Genomic DNA, 23,870 nt, shown 5'->3' on the forward strand with positions numbered 1-23,870 from the left:
CTCGGTATACTATATTCCTCTCTCTCTCTCTCTCTCTCACTGTCCGTATATCTCTTCCCTATTCCTCTCTCTGTCTCTCCATTCCTCTCTCACTGTCTCTATTTCCCCCCCTCTCTCCCTGGGTATTTATCTCCCTCTCTCTCCGGGTGATATTATCCCTCCCTCTCTCTCTGGGTATATCTCTCTCTCTCCGGGTATATATATCTCTCTCTCTATCCTCTCTCTCACTGGGTGATATTATATCCTCTCTCTCTCTCTCCGGGTGATATTATCCCTCTCTCCGGGTATATATATCTCTCTCTCTATCCCCTCTCTCTCTCCGGGTGATATTATCCCTCTCTCTCTCTGGGTATATCTCTCTCTCTCTGGGTATATCTCTCTCTATCCCCTCTCTCTCTCTCACTGGGTGATATTATATCCTCTCTCTCTGGGTATATCTCTCTCTATCCCCTCTCTCTCTCTCTCTCGCTGTGACTTTTCACCCGGGGCTCTGAGACACATCCGGGAACCGGCGGAGCATCATGGGAAACCTCACATTAAAAATAAACCCCCACCCCCCCCCCAAACCCGGGGACATTAACCCCCACCCCCACCCCCACCTCACCCTCACTCCCACACCACCCCCCCCCCAACCAAACACTGCCGCCCCCTCCCCCTCCAACCCAGCGACTCCGGTAACACCGCAACCTCTCACCCTTCACCCCCTGACCTCTCACCTCTCCCCTCCTCCCCCCCCCCCGCCCCGAATTAAACCACCTCCCCCCGCAGTAAAGGGCCCCCCCCCCCACCCCAGGGGTAGGGGGTGGAATGGGGAAGGGTTTACAGTGTGGGTTTAATTTTTTGGGGGGGGGGGGGCGGCGCTGCCCCCCTGACCCTTGCCCTCTGACCCTCTGCCAGAGCAGCAGCAGCAGCAGCATGGCCGGCCTGGGATCTCTGGTGAGGATCACACACCGCCCTTCAGCATCTCCCCCAGCCCCGGGGGAGGGGGGCTCAGCTCCTACTCCCCGCACTGAGTGGCCGGAGTGTGTGTGTGTGTCTCGGTGTGTCTCTGTCTATGTGTGTGTGTGTGTGTCTGTCTGTCTGTATGTGTGGTGGGTGTGTGTGTTTGTGGGTGGGTGGCTGTCTGTGGGTGGGGTGGGGTGGGGTGGGTGGCTGTCTGTGGGTGGGGTGGGGTGGGGTGGGGTGGGGTGGGGAGCTTTCATTTCACACAATTCGACTCCCCCCGCCCCCCACTGTAGACAGAGACAGGCCACTCAGCCCATCCAGTCTGCACCTCCTGCCTGACGTGGAGATACAGTAACAAGTCTGACAACACCAGGTTTAAGTCCAACCGATTTATTTGAGAGTAAACTCACTAGCTTTCGAGGTTCCCCTCTTCGTCAGGTGAATGGAGAGTTCACCCGACGAAGAGGTTAACCGCGAAAGCTTGTGAGTTTACTCTCAAATAAAGCGGTTGGACTTAAACCTGGTGTTGTCAGACTTGTTACTGTATTTACCCCAGTCCAGCGCCGGCACATCCACATCATGACTTGGAGATGCTGGCGTTGGACTGGGGTGGGCACAGTGAGAAGTTCCACAACCCTAGGTTTAAAGTCCAACAGATTTATTTCATAACATAAGCTTTTGGCACTGTTCTGTCATCAGGTGAGTGAAAAATTCTCTTCACTCACCTGAAGAAGGAGCAACGCTCCGTAAGCTTGTGCTACCAAATAAACCCGCCTCCTACCTGACACAGCATCTGCCCCAGGCAGGTGTGCTTCCTCTATATAGCACACAAGAAACAGTACTTTTCATTGTATGTTAATACATGTGACAAAAAAATCACCTTGCTAATTTGATTTATTCTTGACATGTGTTAACATACAGTGAAAAGTATTGCTTCTTGTGTGCTATATAAGCAAAGCATACCATTCATAGAGAAGGAAGATAGAATTCAAAGGTATGCTGGCGCAGCTTACAAGATGTGGAGTTGCCAACATTGGCCAGGGGTGGGCACAGTAAGAAGTCTCAACACCTGGTTAAAGCTAAACAAGGTTATTTGGTAGCTCCAGCTTTCAGAGCACCGCCCCTTCATCAGGTCAGTGCCACAGCTTGCAAGAGTACCTCCAGTACCATCTTGGAAAATCATTTCATTGCTCAAGTTTACAAAAGATGAAGGGGTGGACAAGCCAGCAAAGGCAAGGATGAGAGTTTCAGTAGAAGATGAGCTGTGGCGGGCAATGTTCCAGAGATAGAAGCAGGGAGGTTGTTTCCACTGGCGGGTGAAATTAGAACTAGGAGCCATAGCCTCAAAATAAGGGGGAGCAGATTCAGGACTGAGTTGAGGAGGAACTTCTTCACACAAAGGGCTGTGAATCTGTGGAATTCCCTGCCCGGTGAAGCAATTGAGGCTATCTCATTGAGTGTTTTGAAGGCAAGATTGATTTTTGAACAGCCAAGGAATTAAGGGTTATGGTGAGCGGGCGGGTAAGTGGAGCTGAATCCACAAAAAGATCAGTCATGATCTTATTGAATGGCAGAGCAGGCTTGAGGGGCCAGATGGCCGACTCCTAGTTCCCATGTTCTCCTGGTGAGCTGATGGTGTACTCGATAAAGATGAGGAGTATTTGTTTTCTGGGGTTTGTGAGACTTGAGAATTTTTTTCCCCAAAAGAAAGTTGAGGCAGTCTTTGAATAATCTTTAAGGCAGAAGGTTATAGATTCTTGATAAGCAAGAGGGTGAAAGGTTACCAGGTCTCCGTCTCCCCCCCCACCCCCCATACATTTTGGGACATTAAGGGGCAATTTAGCATGGCGAATCCACCTCACCTGCACATCTTTACAGTGTGAGAGGAAACCCACGCAGACACGGGGAGAATGTGCAGACTCTGCACAATCACCTGTGGCCAGAATTGAACCCAGGTCCCAGGGTGACAGCCCCTGTTTGAGGGAATCCCGCTGGACAAGATGTTAAACTTGAAGCCCTGTCAGGAGAACAGCTCCTGGAATTTTGTTTTTCAGAGAAGAGCAGCTGAGGTGTGTTGGCCAATTTTTATAATCAATGACCATCTCAAAAACAGATCATTGCTGCTTTGCTGTGTGTGGGCGCTTGCTGTGTGTCAATTGACTGCCACATTTCCTTCAGGACAAGGGGTTTCAGTCCACTGTTTGGAAAGCACATTGAGACCCCTGCTGGCCATGAGAGACATTATGGAAATGTCAGACTTTATTTTTCAGAATCCAGGACTTTGGCTTTCAACTCCAAGCTGTTTCATTCAACCAAATTTCCTGAGAGGAAGCCTCAGAAATATCCTCACTCCAACTGCTGTGCCAACGATCTTGTTTATTTCCAAATATTGCCTGATTTTAAAAATGCCCTGTTTCTACAATGTTTGCTTTCAGACTGTGGGTGTCACAACTGAGCATCTGGTGGGCCTCGTTCTCCACCTGCTGTCATCCATGTCTTGATGAAGCTGAAAATCTAATCTGCTTTTGTAAAGTCAGACCAAACTAACCCAAAGGGAGCGTTGCGCCAAAAATTAATCTCAGATCACATCAGAAAATATCAGGATAGGCAACCAAAAGCTTGGTCCAAGAGGTAGCTTTTATCAGGTATTTGAAAGTGAGGCAGAGGCTGAGGGAGTGAATTCTGGAACTTAGGCTTGAGGCATCCTCAGTCAATGAACAGGGGGAAGAGAACTGAATTGGGCAGGCTGGGGGGTGTGGTTTAGAGAGTTCTCGAACTTTCCTCAGTTCTAGGATGTCACAGGTTGTTCAGCCAGAGAGTGGTGAATCTGTGGAACTCTTTGCCGCAGAAGGCTGTGGAGGCCGGGTCATTGAGTGTCTTTAAGACAGAGATAGATTAATAAGGGGATCAGGGGTTAAGGCAGGAGAATGGGGGTGAGAAAAGTATCAGCCTTGATTAAATGGCAGAGCAGACTTGATGGACCAAGTGGCCTAATTCTGCTCCTATGTCTTATATCAGAGATGGATATATCATAGAATCCCTACAGTGCAGAAGGAGGCCATTCCGCCCACCAAGTCTGCACCAACAATAATCCCACCCCAGGCTCCATCCCCACAACCTCGCACATTTACCCTGCTAATCCCTCTAACTTAGACATCCTGGGACACTAAGGGTCAATTTCGCCTGCCCAATCCAGCGAACCCGCACATCTTTGGAGTGTGGGAGAAAACCCATGCAGACATGGGGAGAATGTGCAAACTCCACACAGTGACCCAAGCTGGGAATCAAACCCAGGTCCCTGGAGCTGTGAGGGAACATAAGAACATAAGAAATAGGAGCAGGAGTAGGCCATCGAGCCCTTCGAGCCTGCCCCGCCATTCAATAAGATCATGGCTGATCTGTCGCTGCTCAGTTCCACATTCCCGCCCTCTCCCCATAACCCTTAATCCCCTCTCTTATCAAAAACCCATCAACCCGCGTCTTAAAAATATTTAGCGAGGCAGCCTCCACCACTTCAACGGGCAGAGAATTCCAGGGATTCACCACCCTTTGAGTGAAGAAGTTCCTCCTCAACTCCGTTCTAAACCGCCCCCCTTTTATCTTGAGGCTGTGCCCCCTAGTCCTACTGTCTTTTTTGAGCGGGAAGAGTCTCTCCACCTCTATCCTATCCATCCCATTCATCATCTTATACGTCTCAATGAGATCGCCCCTCATTCTTCTAAACTCTAACGAGTACAAGCCCAGTTTATTCAGCCTCTCCTCATAGTTCAACCCCCTCAACGCCGGCATCAGCCTAGTAAACCTCCTCTGCACTCCCTCCAAGGCCAAAATATCTTTGCGCAGGTGCGGCGTCCAAAACTGCACACAGTACTCCAGCTGCGGCCTCACCAATGCCCTATACAGCTGCAGCAAGACCTCCCTACTTTTATATTCAATCCCCCTCGCTATGAAGGCCAGCATCCCATTCGCCTTCCTGACCACCTGCTGCACCTGCAAGCTGGGTTTTTGCGACTCATGCACAAGGACCCCGAGATCCCTCTGCACCGTCGCCTGCTGCAGTTTTTCACCCCGTAAGTAATAGTCCTTCCTACCATTCTTCCTACCAAAGTGGACCACCTCACACTTGCCAACATTAAATTCCATTTGCCATTTCTTGGCCCATTCGCCCAGCCTATCTAGATCCTTCTGCAGACTCTCCACACCCTCCGCACAATTTGCCGTTCCCCCAATCTTGGTGTCATCAGCAAATTTCGACACCCTACACTCGGTTCCCTCCTCCAGATCATCTATATAAATGGTAAAAAGCTGAGGCCCCAGCACCGACCCCTGGGGCACTCCACTAGTTACCATCCGCCAATCCGAATAGCACCCGTTGACCCCCACTCTCTGCCTCCTATTTGACAACCAATCCTCTATCCACGCTAACACCCTACCCCCAACTCCATGTCCCTCGACCTTCTGCAATAACCTCTTGTGAGGCACTTTGTCAAATGCCTTCTGAAAATCTAGAAAGACCACATCCACCGGCTCTCCTCGATCCACCGCCCTAGACACATCCTCATAGAACTCCAGTAAATTTGTCAGACACGACTTCCCTTTAATGAAACCGTGCTGCGTCTGCTCTATCAAGCAATTCCCTTCAAGATGCCTCGCAATTTCCTCCTTAATGACAGATTCTAACATTTTACCTACCACAGACGTTAAACTAACCGGCCTATAATTCCCTGCCTTTTGCCTGGCACCCTTCTTAAACAACGGCGTAACATTAGCCGTTTTCCAATCATCCGGCACTTCCCCGGAATCCAGCGACGTCTGGAAAATAACCACCAAGGCATCCACTATCACCTCCGCCATTTCTTTCAGAACCAGCAGTGCTAACCACCATGCCGCCCCAAATATCTGAGTCCAGTTGGTATCAAGGGCACTTTCAGTTGCCACAACTTTGCTGCTCTTTCTCAGTGCTGTCAAAGTTGGAATATTATTGCTGCTTAACAATTAACTGAAGAAACTAGAACAGCAAATATATATATTCCCAGAACTGAGAGTGTTAATAGGAGTTTAAGACTTCATTGACAGAGAGGCAATTTTTCAGATGTGATGTTAAACTCAGACCCGGAGCATCTGTTCAACCAAGTTTAAAAATCCCACACCTCTATTTGAAGAACAGGAATCTCTTTTGGTGCCTGACCTTCAGCCAACACCATAGAAAATTACCAGGTTATCTATCTCATTTTCATTTGGGATTGCAGTTCCGACATTCCAAGCGATCGTACTTCAAAAACATTTCATTGGCCGTCACATTGTGACACCCTGAAGTTTTGAAAGGCGCTACAGAAATGCAAGTTCACATGATTTGTTCAGTTTATATTGTAGCAACTCCCCCCTTTGCGTCCAGAAGTGGATTAAATGTTTAGCATTATTTAATTGTTTGTGAATCTTGCGATATTTACTGCCTCAGAACTCCTGTCACAAATGACTCAATGATTTTATTGCTGGTATTTTTGAGCTGGGTTGGGTTACACTGGCTAATCAATGGTTCTGTTTTGATCTCCTCTCCTCCTCAGAGTGGCGCTGAGTTGATTTCGACAGCGCAGGCCATGTCCCTACCTGCAGATGCTTATGGAAATGATGTGAGTATTTGATTTTGATGCCTTCGTTTTGTATTGAAGAGAGATTGCAGTACAATTCCCATCCTCACACAGTCCCTGTTCTTCCTGGGGATTTGTTCTGTCTCCTGCGTTGTTTGTGCTGGAATTCCCTTCCTGTGTCTTTCAGCTTCCTCCTCTCCTCTCTGCTCATCCTCAGCTGCCAGGCACACCATTTCAATCTTCGTTTCTATTTATTCAGTCCTGGGATGTGGGCATTGCTGGTAATGCCAGGATTTACTGCAACTCCCCAACTGCCCCTTGAGAAGGAGGTGGTGTGCTGCCTTCCCGAACTGCTGCAGTCCCTGTGGTGTATGCACACCCACAGTGCAGATAGCGAGGGAGTTCCAGGATTTTGACCCAGCGACAGTGAAGGAACTGTGATACATTTCCAAGTCAGCAGGGTGTGTGACTTGGGAAACTTCCCGGTGATGGTGTCCCCATACACCTCGCCCCTCGTACATAGTGTAGGCAGTGGATTTGCAAAATCCTGTTCTAAGAGCTTTGATGATTTGCTGCTGTGCATCTTGTAGTTGGTACACGCTGCGATGATTGTATGCCAGTGGTGAAGAGAGGGAGTAAACATTTTGATCCAGAGGATGTGAGTTAAATCCTTATCCTGGATGGAGTCAAGCTGCACTCAGCTCTCCCGACTTGTGGATGGTTTGTGGAGTCGAGAGGTGAGATATCGCAGTGGAGATCTTCTGCTGGGATCTGCTGCATTAATTCTTCAAGGTATTGAATTTTGCTGCTTAACAGTTGAGACTGTCACTTCAACTGGTCAATATTTATCCTGCAACCAACATCATAAAACAGATTTCCTGGTCAGCAAGAGGTGTGAAAACATTGACGAAATTTCAAAAGATTGTGTGTCTGTGAAATGCTTTGAGACACCCTGAGGTTGTGAGAGGATCGACATTTAAGAGGATCTATATAAATGTAAGTCTTGTTAAAGGTACCATCACATTTGCCGGGTTCAACTTGGACATAGAACATTCCAGCGCAGCACAGGCCCTTTGGCCCGCGATGTTGCGCTGACCTGTGAAACCAATCTAAAGCCCATCGAACCCACACGATTCCAAAATCATCCATATGTTTATCCAATGACCATTTAAATGCCCCTAATGTTGGTGAGTCCACTACTGCTGCAGGCAGGGCATTCCACACCCTTACTACTCTCTGAGTAAAGAACCCACCTCTGACATCTGTCCTATATCTATCACCCCTCAATTTAAAGCTATGTCCCCTCATGCTAGCCATCTCCATCCGAGGAAAAAGGCTCTCACTGTCCACCCTATCTAATCCTCTGATCATCTTGTATGCCTCAATTAGGTCACCTCTTAACCTTCTTCTCTCTAACGAAAACAACCTCAAGTCCCTCAGCCTTTCCTCATAAGACCTTCCCACCGTACGAGGCAACATCCTGGTAAATCTCTTCTGCACCCTTTCCAATGCCTCCATTTCCTTCCTATCATGCGGCGACCAGAACTGTACGCAATACTCCAAATGTGGCTGCAACATGATCGAATGGCTCCGAAACTTAATCCCTCTACCGATAAAAGCTAACACACTGTACACCTTCTGAACAACCCTATCAACCTGGGTCCCAACTTTCAGGGATCTTTGCACATGGACACCGAGATCTCTCTGCTCATCCACGCTACCAAGTATCTTACCATGAGCCCAGTACTCTGTATTCCTGTTACGCCTTCCAAAATGAATCAGTTCACACTTTTCCGCATTAAACTCCATTTGCCACCTCTCAGCCCAGCTCTGCAGCTTATCTATGTCCCTGTTATGCATTGTTAAGTTTACAGACGCATAACAATACCAAGTAAACAAAATGGCAAACGTCATCACCCGAATTTATCTGAAGCAGACAGTCTTATGGAGCGTTAATGCCTAACCCACTGAAATCTCCTGTCTTCTCAAATTCCTGATATTGTTTTGTTCTCTGACAGGTGTTATGTTGTGTGATTTTTGTTTAACACAGATAGTAGGGTTTCCCAGAATGATGGGAGAGTTTGGCTTTCTGTCACCCGTGTCACAGCCCTTCATTTCCTTCCCAAAAATATTTCTTTCATTTGAATATGTGTTGTGGGAAAAAAATGTCAAGTTATCCTCGAGAGTTCAACTCAGAGCATGGGCACAGCACAAATAAAGAGAGTGAAAGTTGCAGCTGGCAGCGTCACGAGAGAAATCAAATTAAAGTTTCAGGTTCACGACTTTTGGTCTGAAAGGCCATTGATCTGAAAGATGAACTGTTTCTGATGCTGTCAAGGGCCCCAGTATCTTCTGCTTTTATTTTCTTCTCCGGAGTCTTCAACATATCATTGATGAAGACGAACATCTCACCAGGGCCATCCCCACACCCCCACTTCTTGCCTTCAGACAACCACAAAACCTCAAACAGACCATTGTTCGCAGCAAACTACCCAGCCTTCAGGAGAACAGTGACCACAATACCACACAACCCTGCCACAGCAACCTCTGCAAGACATGCCGGATCATCGACACGGATACCATCATCACACGTGAGAATACCATCCACCAGGTACATGGCAAATACTCTTGCAACTCGGCCAACATTGTCTACCTGACACGTTGCAAGAAAGGATGTCCCGAAGCATGGTTCATTGGGGAGACCATGCAGACGCTACGACAACGGATGAATGAACATCGCTCGACAATCACCAGGCAAGACTGTTCCCTTCCTGTTGGCGAACACTTCAGTGGTCACGGGCATTCAGCCTCTGACCTTCGGGTAAGCATTCTCCAAGGCAGCCTTCACGACACATGACAGCGCAGAGTCGCTGAGCAGAGACTGATAGCCAAGTTCCGCACACATGAGGACGGTCTCAACAGGGATCTTGGGTTCATGTCGCACTATCTGTAACCCCCGTGACTTGCCTGGTTTTGCCAAACCTCACTTACTGTACTGTCTGGAGACAATACACATCTCTGTAACCTGTGATCAGTGCTCCTTCCACTCACATTATCAGCCACTTCAGGTCTTGAACAGCAGGTTAGGTGTAAGGATTCGCATTCTAATCAGTAATCTCTAAACTGTGTTTTATATGCTCTGTCTGAGGCCAGAACTCTCCATTCACCTGACGAAGGGACTAACCCGAAAGCTTGTGAGTCTATTATCAAATAAATCGGTTGGGCTAAAACCTGGTTTGTCAGACTTTTTACTGTGTTTACGCCAGTCCAACACTGGCATACCCACATCATTTATTTCAGTTTGCCAGCATCTGCAGGACTTTACCTTTGGACACAGAGGAAGGTTTGTTTGTTTATTAAGAATGTGAAAGAATGCAAACAGCAGCAGATTCTTCACTCTGTCTGCTGTTTGAAACCTTACTGCTTTTTGATCAGTCAGTAAGGCTTTTGAACATCAGAACATCAAGACAGACAGACAGACAGCATTGCGGCAGGAGTGACAGGATGGATAAAAGTGGACAGAAGATTCTACCCAGGGCTATGGGAGCAGGACAGAGTTAAAAGTAAAGAGGAACAGCCACCCTCCAAAGTTTGATAGCATTGCGCCATTCATTTAAAAATATTTTTACAGGAATCAGAATCGAGAATATCGAATCAGAGAGCGGTTACAGCACTTGAGGACTGTCGGGTCCACGTCCTGGCTCTAAAAGAGCTAGTCCCACTTTCCCTGCCTTTCTCCTGCAAGTGTCTGAGTGCTTATCCCATTCCCTCTCAAACTGTCTCCACCACCCTCTCAGGCAGGGCATTCCAGATCCTTCTGCTCTCCTACCTGCCCAACGAGAACTCTCCATATCTAAGCAGCGTTTGGGCCTCCTCCTTCTCCCCATTAGTATGTACCACCATTCGTATCTATCCAAAATTCATTTACCAATTAAATACATCCCAGAAATTAATGTCATCTTGTATTTTGTCACAGTTTCCCCTTGGATAAACTGCAACCCCTGACTCAGAGTTGTTTAATTCTGCCTGTTGCTTTACAGCCGAACCTGGAAATGATGTGGGCTATGAAAGCCTATCAACATGCCGAGATTTATTTCAATGTAAGTACAGTTCTTTCCAATATTATTATTTGCCAGATGGTTACTCCTCCTTCACTCTCAAGGCGTTTAGGTGAAAATTCTATGCCTTTGTGACCTCCAGACACAATTATTGCAACACTTCCCTGACCAACCACCATCCTCTGTAAACCACAACACTTCCAACATTTCTCTATCAATGCCCATTTCATCATTACTCCTATTTTTGCTGACCTATATTAGCCTGCAGTCCCCCAACACCTCCAATTTAAAATCCTCATCTTTATGTTCAAGTCCCTCCATGGCTTTGCATGATCTTAGTTCTGTAACCTTCTAGAACCCTCTTCCCTCTCCCACACATCAGTTTGTGGGTTTTTGTGAACCCATTCTCTCACTGGTGGCAGCCTTCAGCTGTCTCGTGCCCATTGAGCCTCGCTCCAACACCTCATGAAAGATCAATGACCTCTCACGCATACAAATGTCTCCCAAAGTGTCCCATCTTCAGGTGGTGTCTGATCAAACTGTTCTGGCTATTCTACATCTTGGCACAGTAAGCAGTCTCACAACACCAGGTTAAAGTCCAACAGGTTTATTTGGTATCACGAGCTTTCGGAGCAGCTCTTGTACTTTGCCTACCCCAGTGCAATGCCCGTATCTCCACATCATTCTCAATCTTGGCACTCTTCCAATTCTGGCCTCTCACAAAGCTGTGACTTCAGCTGCCTGGATCCTAAAGCTCTGCAATTTCCTCCCTGAACCTCTCTGGCTCTCTCTCTCTTTGTGGATACTCGTAAAAATCTATGTACCAATTTATGCTTCTAATTTTATCTGATTATAATCCTATGTAGTGTCTTCAGATGTTTTACTGTGTTGAAAGTATTTTATACACATGTACAGAATTATATAATCCTGTAGTGCAGGAGGCCAGTTGGCCCATCGAGTCTGCACCAACCACAATCCCACCCAGGTCCTATCCCAATAACCCCATGCACTTACCCTCGCTAGTCCCCCTGACACTAAGGGGCAATTCAACATGGCCGATCTACCCTAACCTGCACATCTTTGGAGTGTGGGAGGAAACCGGAGCATCCGGAGGAAACCCCACACAGACACGGGGAGAATGTGCAAACTGCACACAGACAGTGACCCGAGGTCAGTACTGAACTTGGGACCCTGGCGCTGTGAGGTACCAGTGCTAACCGGCCCACTTGCTGGTGCCTCTCTGAAGTGCCTCGGGATGGCAATGTTAAATCAATGCAAGTGGTTGTTATTGGTTGAGGCTACTTGCTGCATATGAACATTTGCGAATTCCTGTAGCTTTCTACTTAGGGGCAAATTAGAGATTATTCTGCGGTTCATTTTGCGATTTCAATGGGAATGGTTGAGTTTCTCAAACACTCGAGCAGAATGAAGAACTTGCCATTTCAGCATTTGTTAAACAACATATGTCTTTTGGTTCTGCAATGATTTAGTGGATAATACAAAATAGAATACTTACTTCCTGGATGAGTTATTGTTGAGTAATTTCAGGGATAAATTAATTTCAGTCAGATGATGGCCTGAATAGAATCCTGATTTAAATTGTGTGTACAGACCTGTATGTGATAACCTGCTGCTGTGTCATAACAAATCCCAAACTGCGTTGGTCAACTCAGAATCACAGCACAGGAGGCCATTTGGCCCACCACATCTGTGACAGCACACTGAGGCAGAGAACTGCATTTTCATCAATGGTTCAGTTGTCACAAATCAGGCCATGACCTGATGTCTCAATCATAGAAACCCTACAGTACAGAAAGAGGCCATTTGGCCCATCAAATCTGCACTGACCACAATCCCATCCAGGCCCTACCCCCAAATCGCTATGTATTTGCTCACTAATCCCCCTAACTACACATCTCAGGACAATAAGGGCAATTTTAGCATGGCCAATCAACCTAACCCACGTGGGAGGAAATCCACCCAGACAGGAGGAGAATGTGCAAACTTCACACAGATAGTGACCCAAGCCAGGAATCAAATCCAGGTCCCTGGAGCTGTGAAGCAGCAGTGCTAACCACTGTGCCACCGTGCCCGATACGTACCTGGGTTCTTCATGAACTTGCATCCACTTTTTATTTTCTCCCTGGACAATTGGGGGTTGGTAGAAATCTTGGCTGCTGCCTCCCTGAGGCAAGGTTGAGGTGAAACGGAGACGTGTGGATGACAGGCTAGGAGGCCCAGCTTAACTCTCTGGGAGACTGGGCCAGTTCTGTGGATGACTGTTAGGCACCTGAGCCCCTACAATTTCTCTGTCCCTTCCATAATCCCTGATATCTCCTCTGTCTCCTCTATACCGCATCATGTATCCACGATTGACCAAACTCATGAACCCAGCAACACTGGGAAGTCTATGAAAAGATCCCAAGATGTGTAGGCTAGGTTGATTAGCTATGCTGAATTGCCCTTAGTGTTTGGGGGCCTCACAGGGTAAATATGTGGGGATAGGGCCTGGGTGAGATTGTTGTCAGTGTAGGTGCGATGGGCCAAATGGCCTCCTTCTGCACTGAGGGGATTCAATGATTCTGTAAAAGGGTCATGAAATATGAAAGAAAACAGTTAACTTTGAATGGATATGTCAAACACAAATCCATCCAAATCCCCTTGAAACAAAAGAACACCGTTCTTAAAATAAATAGCTACTCAAAAAAATCTCCTAAAAACACTCCAATCCTATTAGCTGCTCATCAGTGTCAAGACAACGAAGCTCACAGTCTGCCCTACAGCTGCGTAATCAAATCCAACTGAGCATGGGGCTTGGAGCTCAGCCGAGCATTCAAGTGGGATTCTGTTGCACAATTGAATAAACCCCACCGAGATCAATACTTTGGTGTCTTTAAAGTTGCCTGACTGGACAGCCAAGATTCTATTCAGTTTTTTCAAAAACTCATAAAATGTTTGGACTTCAAATCAATATTAAAAAAAATCAAAGCACAGTGTGCAGATAATAGATTAAAATTGGATTCTTAACATTGTTTCATCCAGCAGAGCACTTTTATCCACTGGATAACATACTCAAATGCATGTGAATACTGCTCACTTAATTTTCAAATACAGAGCCCGAGGCTCAATAATTGCATTTAAAATGTTTAAATGATCACATTCCATTATGTTTGACATTTGAAGATGGCAGGAGCTTTAAAACTGACCTGTCGGAAGGTTCCATCTCCATGTTGGTTTTCCACAAGGTTCACAGTCTGGCTGACCTGATGTGTTTCACAGGCTTCAGAAACTTACCACTTCACTGGAAATATCAGTCTTGCTGAGAAATTCATCGAAAAGTCAAACCCAACGTCACACAGCGAACGCAGAGCCTGGGGACACCACTTGCCACGGTGCTACCAATCAAAATACTGGCCAGTCAGAATTTGTTTGGAGATCTGAATTTAAGTCCCCACCATTTTCAGCCACCTGGCATGGGTTATAAAGTCACAGAAGTTTAAAGCACGGAAACAGGCCCTTCGACCCAATTTGTCCATGCCACCCTTTTTTAAAAACCCCCGAAGCGAGACCCAGTTGCCTGCATTTGGCCCATATCCCTCGATACCCATCTTACCCATGTAACTGTATAAATGCTTTTTAAATGACAAAATTGTACCCACCTGTACTACTACCTCTGGCAGCTTGTTCCAGACACTCACCACCCTCTGTGTGAAACAATTGCTCCTCTGGACACTTGAATCTCTCCCCTCTCACCTCAAACCTCTGCCCTCTACTTTTAGACTCCCCTACCTTTGGGAAAAGGTAATGACACTCTTGCTGATCTGTGCCCCTCATTATTTTATAGCTCTCGATAAGATCACTCCTCAGTCTCCTTCGCTCCAGTGGAAAAATGTCTGTCTATCCAGCCTCTCCTTATAACTCAAACCGCCAAGTCCTGGTAGCATCCTTGTAAATCTTCTCTGCACTCTTTCCACTTTGCTCAGTGTGAGGAAAACTTGATCCAACCCAGATGTTTTTGATAAGGTTGTTATTTACAGGCGTGCTGATGGGGAGTCATGCTGAGTGTGTGGGTAATTGTGGACTATCATTGGCAAATGTGCCACGATTCATGGCGATCCCAGCGGACGGGTCATTACTAACATTGGGAATCCTCTCGCACCCTATAGCAGAAGCGTTCCTCGGATTATTCAACTATTTGTGAAGTTCCTTTGGGATTATGTCACCATTGGGTCCAGGGAATTTGTTCAGTTGGTACTCTGGGAATGTGAATATGAGTACGGTGGCGCCTGACAGTGGGTTCATAAATAAGGCACTGGAGACGAACGTGCCCATTTATTTTGGAGGTGGGTTGCTGGTGAGAGTTCCGTGAAGATCAACATTTGCAAGCGATCACCAGGAATGTTTTCCAGGGAGCCATCTGTGTCTGTCTCAGTACTGGCAGGGTATTCCCTGGGCTTTTATGACTATTCACAGTTTTCTTCTGTGAATTGGGAACATACCATAATTGGCAGACAATCCCCAGGAACACGTGAGCATTTCCCTGGCAAGATGTCAGTATTTGATGCAGATATTTGGGAGTCTCAGAGAGTGCAGAGAATCTCAGGATTTGTCAGTTTTGCTTGGGAGTCTGCAGGAATGTTTCCATGGTTACAAAGGTTCCCTGCAAGGATGATCCCATATGTGTTTCAGTACTTAGAGGATCTGAGGTTATGTCACAATTAATTACAGGCGGTTCCTGGGATTGTGTCACTTTTTCAGGAATTGCCAGTGGGGTTTGTTGATATATTTGTGAAGTAATGCATTTTGGAAGGTCTAATCCAGATAGGAAATATACAGTAAATGGCAAAACCCTTCAGATTATTGAAGGGCAAAGGGATCTGGGTGTACAGATACACAGGTCACTGAAAGTGGCAATGCAGGTGGAGAAAGTGGTCAAGAAGGCATCTGGCATGCTTGCCTTCATCCGCCAGGGCATTGTGTTTAAAAATTGGCGTGATGTTGCAGCTTTATAGAACCTTAATTAGGCAGCACATGGAATATAGTGTTCAATTCTGGTCGCCACACTACCAGAAGGATGTGGCGGATTTGGAGAGGGTCCAGAAAAGATTTACCAGGATGTTGCCTGGTATGGAGGGCATTAGCTATGAGGAGAGACTAGAGAAACTTGGTTTGTTCTCACTGGAGCAATGGAACGTGAGGGGAGACCTGACAGAAGTCTACAAGATTGAGAGACATGGACAGAGTGGATAGTCAGGAGCTTTTTCCCAGGGTGGAAGAGTTAATTACTAGGGGGCACATTTTTAAGGTGCGAGGTGCAAGGCTTAAAGGAGATGTACGAGGCAGATTTTTTTTTTACAGAGAGCAGTGGGTGCTTGGAATTTGTTGCTGGGGGAAGTAGTGGAAGCGGATACGGTAGTGACTTTTAAGGGGCATCTTGACATATACACAAATAGGATGGGAATAGAAGGATATGGTCCCCGCAAACGTAGGGGCTTTTAGTTCAGTCAGGCAGCATGGTCGGTGCTGGCTTGGAGGGTGGAAGGGCCTGTTCCTGTGCTGTAATTTTCTTTGTTCTTTGATATTCAGATATGCAGACAATGCCTAAAGTCGACGAATTATTGCTTTATTTCACATCATTTTGCTTCCAATACAAAATTCAATCAGTGTGACTTATGGTACATCTACTCTTTTCAAAGCTCATTTGTTCAGTTGACCCCAGATTTCTTAAACTGACCAAAGAAGATGATCTGATCTACAAGGAGTTCAGGAAACAGTTCAGGGATATGAAAGTTGACATACTCGATCAGGAGGAGTTAAAGTCAGAGGCGGCAAAACTTGTGAGTTCTTTGAGTTTACGTGTTTGTCCTCGTCTGATGGTATTGCCTCTTCCTGGGATGGTACCCAATGTATGTACACGCGATCAGAAACAAAAACCAGTGTCTGCCTTCTCTCCTGTTCCAGCGATGGCGACCATTCTGCCTCCAGTTCCAAGCCCTGGTTGAAGATTTCAACTATGGAACGCTTCTACGGCTGGACTGCTCGAAAGATTACGTGGAGGAAAACACAATATTCGGTAGGGAGGGGAAGAGAATTGGGGTGGAGGGTGGTGGGGGGAGTCAAAATAGAATGGAAGGTGATGGGGGGAGTCAAAATAGAATGCAAGGGGAGCAGAAGAGGTGGAACGAAAAGCGAAGGAGGGCAAGCGTGTCAAACTCTCCTCAGGGCAAGAGAAGCTTTAGCATTTTCAAAAGGGTGCATGGGGATGGTTTGTTCTGCAGGGGTAAAGGTTCTTTTCACCAATGGATGTGCTCCTCTGATTCTGTTTTTCCCACCCAGCCACCAGAATCCAATTCTTTGCTGTAGAAATCGCCCGGAATCGAGAGGGCCATAACACACCGCTGTATGAAAGATCAACAAGAGTGAAGACAGCTTCCACTAACCAAGAGGAAGCAGGGGGAGACAATGCTGCACACACATAGCTGATCAGAGTGGCCACTGGCCAGCAACTGGGACTGCTCCTGTTCACAGAATTTAACCTGAAGCTCAGTGCCTGAAAGCTTCAGTCAAACCAAACACAAGTGCTGTAATTCCAGTTGGGCAGGCAACCGGAATAATATTGAAAACAAGTCTTCTTTATCCCAGAGCTGTTAAAAGTTGCATTGTTTACACAAACCAGGAGGCCATGAAGCAAGTATTGGAAAGAGTACCTCCATATTTAAAAACCACACACATCGGAGGATATTCTGAACAGGCAACTAACACGCGTGAAGATGCAACTACTGGTGTGTGTGAAGTCCAAAGTGGTTATTGTAATTGTCATACTAACTGCAGAAAAAGCTGGGGCGGGGGGGGGGGGGGGCGGGGGGGGGCAGGTCGGGTGGGGATAGTGAGGACAGGCAGATTGCGAAGCAGGAGAGCAGAAAGCAAGAGGCAGTGGTGTCAAAGGAAGGAAACGAAGTACATTTTTGCCTTGGAAGTCTTTATCCATTTGACTTTTGGAAGTTACGACTGAACCTGTTTCCTTCAGGCAATGCATTCCGAATCAGAAATAAAGAAAAATGAAAATTGCTCTGTGGATTCCTGTCAGTCTCGTCCCAGCAGTGGTGGGGAGACGGGGGAGGGAGAAGTGGGCGGGGGGGGGGGGGGGGGGAGACGGAAGTTGGGGGGGGAGACGGGGAGGCAGTAGTTGGGGGGGGAGGCAGAAGTTGGGGGGGGGAGGCAGAAGTTGGGCGGGGAGACGGGGAGGCAGAAGTTGGGGGGGGGGTGGGAATTGGGGCCGGGGGGGTGGGCGTATTGGGGCCGGGGGATATTGGCAATGGGGGGCAGAATTGGGGACAGCGGGGAGGGGAGGGTATTGAAGACTGATGAATGGGAGAAAGATTGGGGGAGAGCTTGCTTCGTTGAGACGTAGACCTTTCCTCTGCACGCTTGAACCAACGGGAGACTACTTTCAGTACAAACCATGAACAGTTTATTCGCAGTCACAATGCTTACACTGGATGCAGCAAACATTCTTACATACCAACCTACCTGATCACACAGTGATTTGGAAATGTGTTTAGTCAGAACATTGAGTGGAAAGGAACAATAAAAATATATAATCCATTGTTTTCTGTTCCTTGGTGAATAGAAATGAGCTGTGCTCAACACATAATTAGCAGCAACAGTTCCTGTTACCTCTTCTACACAAATTCCCTAATAACTACTCCAACAATTGGTGAAAAAATATGACGGACAACTGGTACCTGGAGCTAGTTCCGCGTTAGTTGGTAAGTTTCTGTCATTGTTCATATAGTTTATAAGTCCTGCTTTGAGATTATAAGGAGCTCTGTACCTAACTGAACTCCCATACGCATTCCACCTCAACTACCTTACATCATCCAAGTCTCTCAACATCACACTCCCAACTCTAAAAATTTCAATCACAACTCTTTCGTTTCTCTCTCTTTTAATTCATTTCATATAAACATTGTTCAAAATGTCTTAAGAAAAAAAAATGTACAAGTTTATACAAGGCAGATGAGGGGGGGGACGAGAGCACCAAGGCCCTCGCTGCCAAGATTTTGTTTTCCAAGGGAGGGACAGTGACCAGTCCTGCAGTCCGATGCCATGGGGAATTGGGAGGGGGGGGGGCACTGCTCTTGTACCTGCGACCCCTGGGAGCTGTCCGACTGAACTCTGCCTCTTCCCTCCACCCCCACTAACCACCCTTCCGTGTAACATCACAGATGCACATCCCTCCCTCCTTGAACCCCTTCCAACCACGTGGGAGGTGAGATCCAGGTCGATGTCAGCTCATCATGTCACTGCTGTTGACACCATACGTTGAGTTCTTCATCGAGTCGTTCACTTCTCTACGGAACACTGAGAGATTCTGCGTAAATCTGGCAAGTGAGAAGAACAACTGCAGGTTAAATAAACTTTTAATCAAAAAAGAAAGGTTTACAGTAACACCACAATCAAGTTACTGTGAAATTCCCTGGTTTCCATACTCCAGTGCCTTTTTGGGTCAATGCACCCTCACCAGCACATCTTTCAGACTATGGGAGGAAACCCATGCAGACACTGGGAGAACGTGCAAACTCCACACAGACAGTTACCCAAGCCAGGAATCAAACCCAGGTCCCTGGCGCTGAGACAGCAATGCTAACCACTGTGCCACCCCATACCCAAACCCCTCTCTCAACACTTGACACAGATCAGAACTCTGTCCAAGCACATACTACATTTGATCGCCCCCAGCTGCTGACATTTGTCAGTTTCTGAGCAGAAGATATGATTTTGGCATTGTAACTGATTCTGGCTGATCTCACGCTCCCTTTGAGAAGTTGGCAGGTTGCAGCAGAGGAAGAGGTCATTCGATCGATCATAGAAATGTGTTGGTTCTCTGAAAAAGCCATCGAATTAATCCCAGTTTCCTGTTTTTTTTCCTGGAGTCATGACAGTTTTTAGTCGACATTAAATCTCCCCTTCAAATTTATTGTGGAATCTGCTTCTGCCACGAGTTCAGATAATCCATGCCAGGTCAGTGAACTGTTGCATGCTGTGAAGTGATGGTGTAATTTAACTTTTAGATTGTAGGTTCTAGGATTTTGACACTGGGACAAAGATGGAATTGCAGTCTTGGGTCTTCTTACCGACCTGCTGCTTTTGCCTTTCCAGTTGGCACAGGTCAGAAGTTTGGAAGATGTTATGGAAAGAGTGTCAGCAGGTTGCTGTGGTGCCCCTTGCTGTCACTGCGAGCCGGTGATGGAGGCAGTGAATGTTACTATGGTGGAAGCTTGATGCTGGAGCTTCACCAATCCAAGGTACTGGAGAGGATTTGGGGAGTACGTAAGCCACTCACCACAGATACCTAGTCTCTGTCCCTGTCCGCTGCAATGAAGGAGGACATTGGGTTGATCCACCTGTTACATTCCTTCTGATTTACTGACCACTGATTTCCTCCACGTACTCCCACAGTCCAAAGATGGGTTAGGTGGACTGGCCATAATAAATTTCCCCTTAGTGTCAGGGGAACTAGCTAGGGTAAATATGTGGGGTTACGGGGATAGGGCCTGGGTGGGATTGTAATTGGCGCAGACTCAATGGGCCGATTGACCTCATTCTGCACTGGAGGGATTCCATGATTCCACGTGCCACCTTGAGAACCTCCCTAAGCCTCTGACATCCTGTCAAATACAATGTCTGTAAAACAAGAAAGGATTCAAGCAAATTGATGGGGCCAGGAACAGAAAACGTATTACCTTCTCGACACTGGACACTTACTTGGCATGCCAATCTTTGCAATTACAAACTACACCCTCCCTTGTTTCAGTTCCCCAGCACGCACCGTCCTGATTACCAAGTGCTAACCTGTCTCTGTTCTTGGTCAGTAAGTTGCGCTCAATGCCTTCCATTAGGTTCTCGAAGCAGAGATGCATGGCTTGCTGTTTCTCAGGAGGCTGGCTATTCACGATGCTGTTCCTCAAGTCAGCAAAATACTGTCAGGAGATGGGTGAGGAACAAACAAACAAGTCGAGAGAAAGATGAGTATCGTCAAACCCACTTACATACAAGAGGCAATCCTTTGATGGGATTTGCTGGCTACCATCTCCCAGCTTTTGCAGACTGCACCCTGCCTCTGAGTCACAAGATTGAGTTAAAGACCCTCTCCATGACTTCAGTATGTAACCTAGCCTCACTCCCAGTGCAACGCTGAGCAGTGTGACTTCAAGCTGAGATTCCATTCCATGGAAACACGTGCCATAATCTGGCCACTCGACGTAGCATACTGTTAGACTGATGGATACAGACCTGCTTATAAACAATCAACATTTAGCAGGGGTCAGAGAGGGTGTTTTGGGTGCTGAAGGAAACTGGTGATGGAGGGTTTGGCCCAGTCTAGTAGACTGGTGTTAAAGGACAAAATCCACACGTGTGGCAGAACGAACGGCTGCCTAAGCATAGCATGCACTTGGGACAAATCTCAGGCACAGCATGGATTTACTTTCACACAACTGCATAAAAAGCAGTGACTCCAGGTGGCTTTCTGTCACAGCATCGAACCAACTCCAGCATAGTAAACAACTGGCAGCATTAACAGCTAACCCTTGACACTATGCCTGAATCAGAGTAAGAAAACTGGGGGCTGGGTGAAACAGGTTGCAGCGGAGTGACTTGTGTTCACCGCTGGGGGAGGGGGGGGGGAATTAGTGACTTTATGATGGGCCATTAAACCAAGGCCCTGTCTGCCCCTTCCAGTGGATGCCTGAAGAGCAAGGACATTGCCCAATGGTGTGGAGAGTGTCCCAGCTCCAAGCAGGATGACCCACTCTTTCAGCTACTGCTGTTGTGTAAATATCAACTCTTGAGCTTGCCAACAAAACCCTTCAGAAAGCCAGTAGTTGACTGTCGAGTAGTTTGGGACATCAGAAAATGAATGAAACAGCAGAAATGTAACCTTTCTTCTTCATTTCCCTTGTCTTGTCGAAGGATTTTAAGTGAGGTAAAGTGACGATCCCGGTAGCCCTCAGCTTTGTCCACACTGACTGGAGCTGGCTGCCTAAGCTCAGAAATGTAACGGCCTCAGAGCTCACCTTTTCGTTCAGGAGAATTAATCCAAGCAATGGGCGAGACATGGACCACTGATTCCTGCAGTCTTCAAAAATAATAATGTTCAGGACTGTGGACAGCATCTGTACAAAATGTTCAGAGACAGCAACATAAATTCAGAAAGCAGCTAGGAATTCATAAAGTACTAAGTCACCACATACACTCAGAATCATACATCGTTGAAAGAGGCCATTCAGTCGATCATGTCTGTACTAGCTCTTTGCTCGAGCTATCCATATTAATCTCATTCCTTCCCTTTGCTCTTTCCTCATAGAATTGGACATAATTCTCAGCTGAAGCTGAACAAGTGCTAACAAATGGTTTGGGAATAACTTTTATTCTTTATCTATTAATGAGACCAAAAATCCTACTTGCTTCTTTCCCAGCCCTCTCCATGTACCTTGTGTGCACACAACCTAGGCTTCCTATTCCTGAGCCCTCTTTCTTACTGTACCATTCAGATCATATCTTCTCCCATCCACCTTCCCTCTCTGCATTAATCTTCACGTGTCACACACTTGCCAGATTCGGCTCTGCTCCAGTCAAATTATTCCAAGTTTAATTAATTTTATTTTTTATTAAATTTTTATTAAAAATTTTATTAACTAACTTCTAATAAAGTTATTTATTAAATGTTAACAAAGTCACAAGTAAGGCTTACAATAACACTACAATGAAGTTACTGTGAAATTCCCCTAGTTGCCACACTATGGCACCTGTTCGGGTCAATGCACCCAAACTAGCACGTCTGTGGAAGGAAATTGGAGAAAGCGTGCAAACTCCACACAGACAGTGACCCAAGCCGGGAAATGAACCCAGGTCCCTGGTGCTGTGAGGCAGCAGCGCTAACCGCTGAGTGAGCAGCGAGAATGATCTGCTGTTGCCTCTGCCAAGTCTAAAAGAGACAGGATGAATTTAGTTGCTAAACCTCATCGCGACAATCCATTACCAGTGCTACCTGAAAGCATTTCACTCCACATTTCTTGGGAGCTGTTATGAGAGGAATCAACAAACTGGAATGTACATTTATACTGAACGTTTAACACAATACAATGTCCCCAGGCATTTCACACCAACATTATCAAATGTGATTTGACACTGGACCACAGAATACTTAGTCCAGTGGTTGACCAAATGCTTGGTAGAGGAGACAACTCTGAAGACAGCGAAAGAGGCAGACAGGTTTTAGGAAGGTGTTTCCGAGGCTTGGGGCCGAGATAGCTGAAAGCAAGACTGCCAATGGTGGGAAGATTGAAATCAGGGATACACAAGAAGTTGGAACTGAAGGAAGGCTGGGATCTTGGGGTTGGGTGGAGGTCTAGTGCTGGAAGAGATACAGAAATGGGGAGGGGGAAGTGGACTCTTTGTTAGATTTTTCCGCCTCTGCTGGGACTTACCTGTTGAATCATTTCAGGGTGCTGCTGCATGATGTGTAGGAAGCGGTCACTCTCTTGGGACAGCGGTGTTGTTCGTTTCTTTGTGCTGCGAGATAGCTGCTTGAAGAGGTATGTTACAATGTGGTCCAGACTCGAGCAGCACCCTGTACAAACCATTGTGTCTGAAAACAGAACAGCCACAAGTGTCACAGCCAGATTCCCTTTCACCTCATCTTTACACTGACTTCCTTCCAGCCCACATGACGATGGCTTACACCACTGCGGTTAAACCTGTCACCTCGGTTAACCTTCTGTCGTGGAACTGGATGGGACTTGTCACAGAATAAGCAAAGGCAAAATGTATGGAGGGCCTGGGCTCCAAATGTCAGGGTTCCCTTCTCAACCTTCCTGGTTGAGTCAAAGGGATGCAATGCTTTGTGTTTGGCCCCAGCTTGATCGCAGGGCTGCAGCTCAGTCTGCCTTGGGCTCCACTCCAGAAGTTGAGGTTTACTCCCTTAAGCATCAACTCTTTTGCAGTGTTCACAAGGAAGTGCAGCTATGTGCTGGTTGCTGGGAGTTTGGTGAGAGCCAGGGTGGACTCACATGCCAATGGGCCAGCAGGCAACGCGTCTGGGCCAAACCACCTCCAAATTCACCTGAAGCTTTGTCCTGGGGGCCATGAGGGATCACGCGTCACAATAAGGAGGCACAGCTGGGGACTGGCTGATGGACAGGCAGTGTTCTGAATGGGAGAGACTCACACACTTGACTCTCTGGTTCACTGCTGGTTAAGGGTGTTGCTGCCAGCT

The 23,870-nt window shown here is 46.9% G+C and overlaps 2 protein-coding genes across 4 annotated transcripts in view; one reads left to right on the plus strand and one right to left on the minus strand.

Annotated features, from left to right (window-relative positions):
* The first annotated feature begins 860 nt into the window (after positions 1-860).
* Positions 861-17,431, plus strand: pbdc1 (polysaccharide biosynthesis domain containing 1). The gene is made up of 6 exons (XM_080216954.1): positions 861-936; positions 6,510-6,575; positions 10,574-10,633; positions 16,288-16,428; positions 16,553-16,664; positions 16,928-17,431. The coding sequence occupies exons 1-6, from the start codon at positions 916-918 to the stop codon at positions 17,068-17,070; spliced, it is 543 nt and encodes a 180-aa protein (XP_080073080.1). The 5' UTR covers positions 861-915; the 3' UTR covers positions 17,071-17,431.
* Positions 17,432-17,936: 505 nt separating this feature from the next.
* xpo7 (exportin 7) overlaps positions 17,937-23,870 on the minus strand; it is a 105,633-nt gene continuing 99,699 nt past the window's right edge. For all 3 annotated transcript variants that reach the window (XM_080216918.1, XM_080216919.1, XM_080216920.1), the window contains 4 exons: positions 23,083-23,243; positions 21,670-21,768; positions 20,447-20,574; positions 17,937-18,975 (listed from right to left, as the gene is read on the minus strand). In XM_080216918.1, the coding sequence (XP_080073044.1) occupies positions 18,882-18,975; positions 20,447-20,574; positions 21,670-21,768; positions 23,083-23,243 (482 nt within the window). In that variant the 3' untranslated portion in view covers positions 17,937-18,881. The remainder of the gene's footprint in view (positions 18,976-20,446; positions 20,575-21,669; positions 21,769-23,082; positions 23,244-23,870) is intronic.

The sequence above is a fragment of the Carcharhinus amblyrhynchos genome, chromosome 34 (genome assembly GCF_965287045.1).
Source record: "Carcharhinus amblyrhynchos chromosome 34, sCarAmb.v2.hapA, whole genome shotgun sequence".
NCBI classification, from domain to species: Eukaryota; Metazoa; Chordata; class Chondrichthyes; order Carcharhiniformes; family Carcharhinidae; genus Carcharhinus; species Carcharhinus amblyrhynchos.

Coding starts and splice junctions, on each gene's coding strand:
- pbdc1 (XM_080216954.1), top strand. CDS start 916: ATGGCCGGCCTGGGATCTCTG. Junction 16,429..16,552: donor AGTCAGAGGCGGCAAAACTT/GTGAGTTCTTTG, acceptor CTCCTGTTCCAG/CGATGGCGACCATTCTGCCT. Junction 16,665..16,927: donor GGAGGAAAACACAATATTCG/GTAGGGAGGGGA, acceptor TTTCCCACCCAG/CCACCAGAATCCAATTCTTT.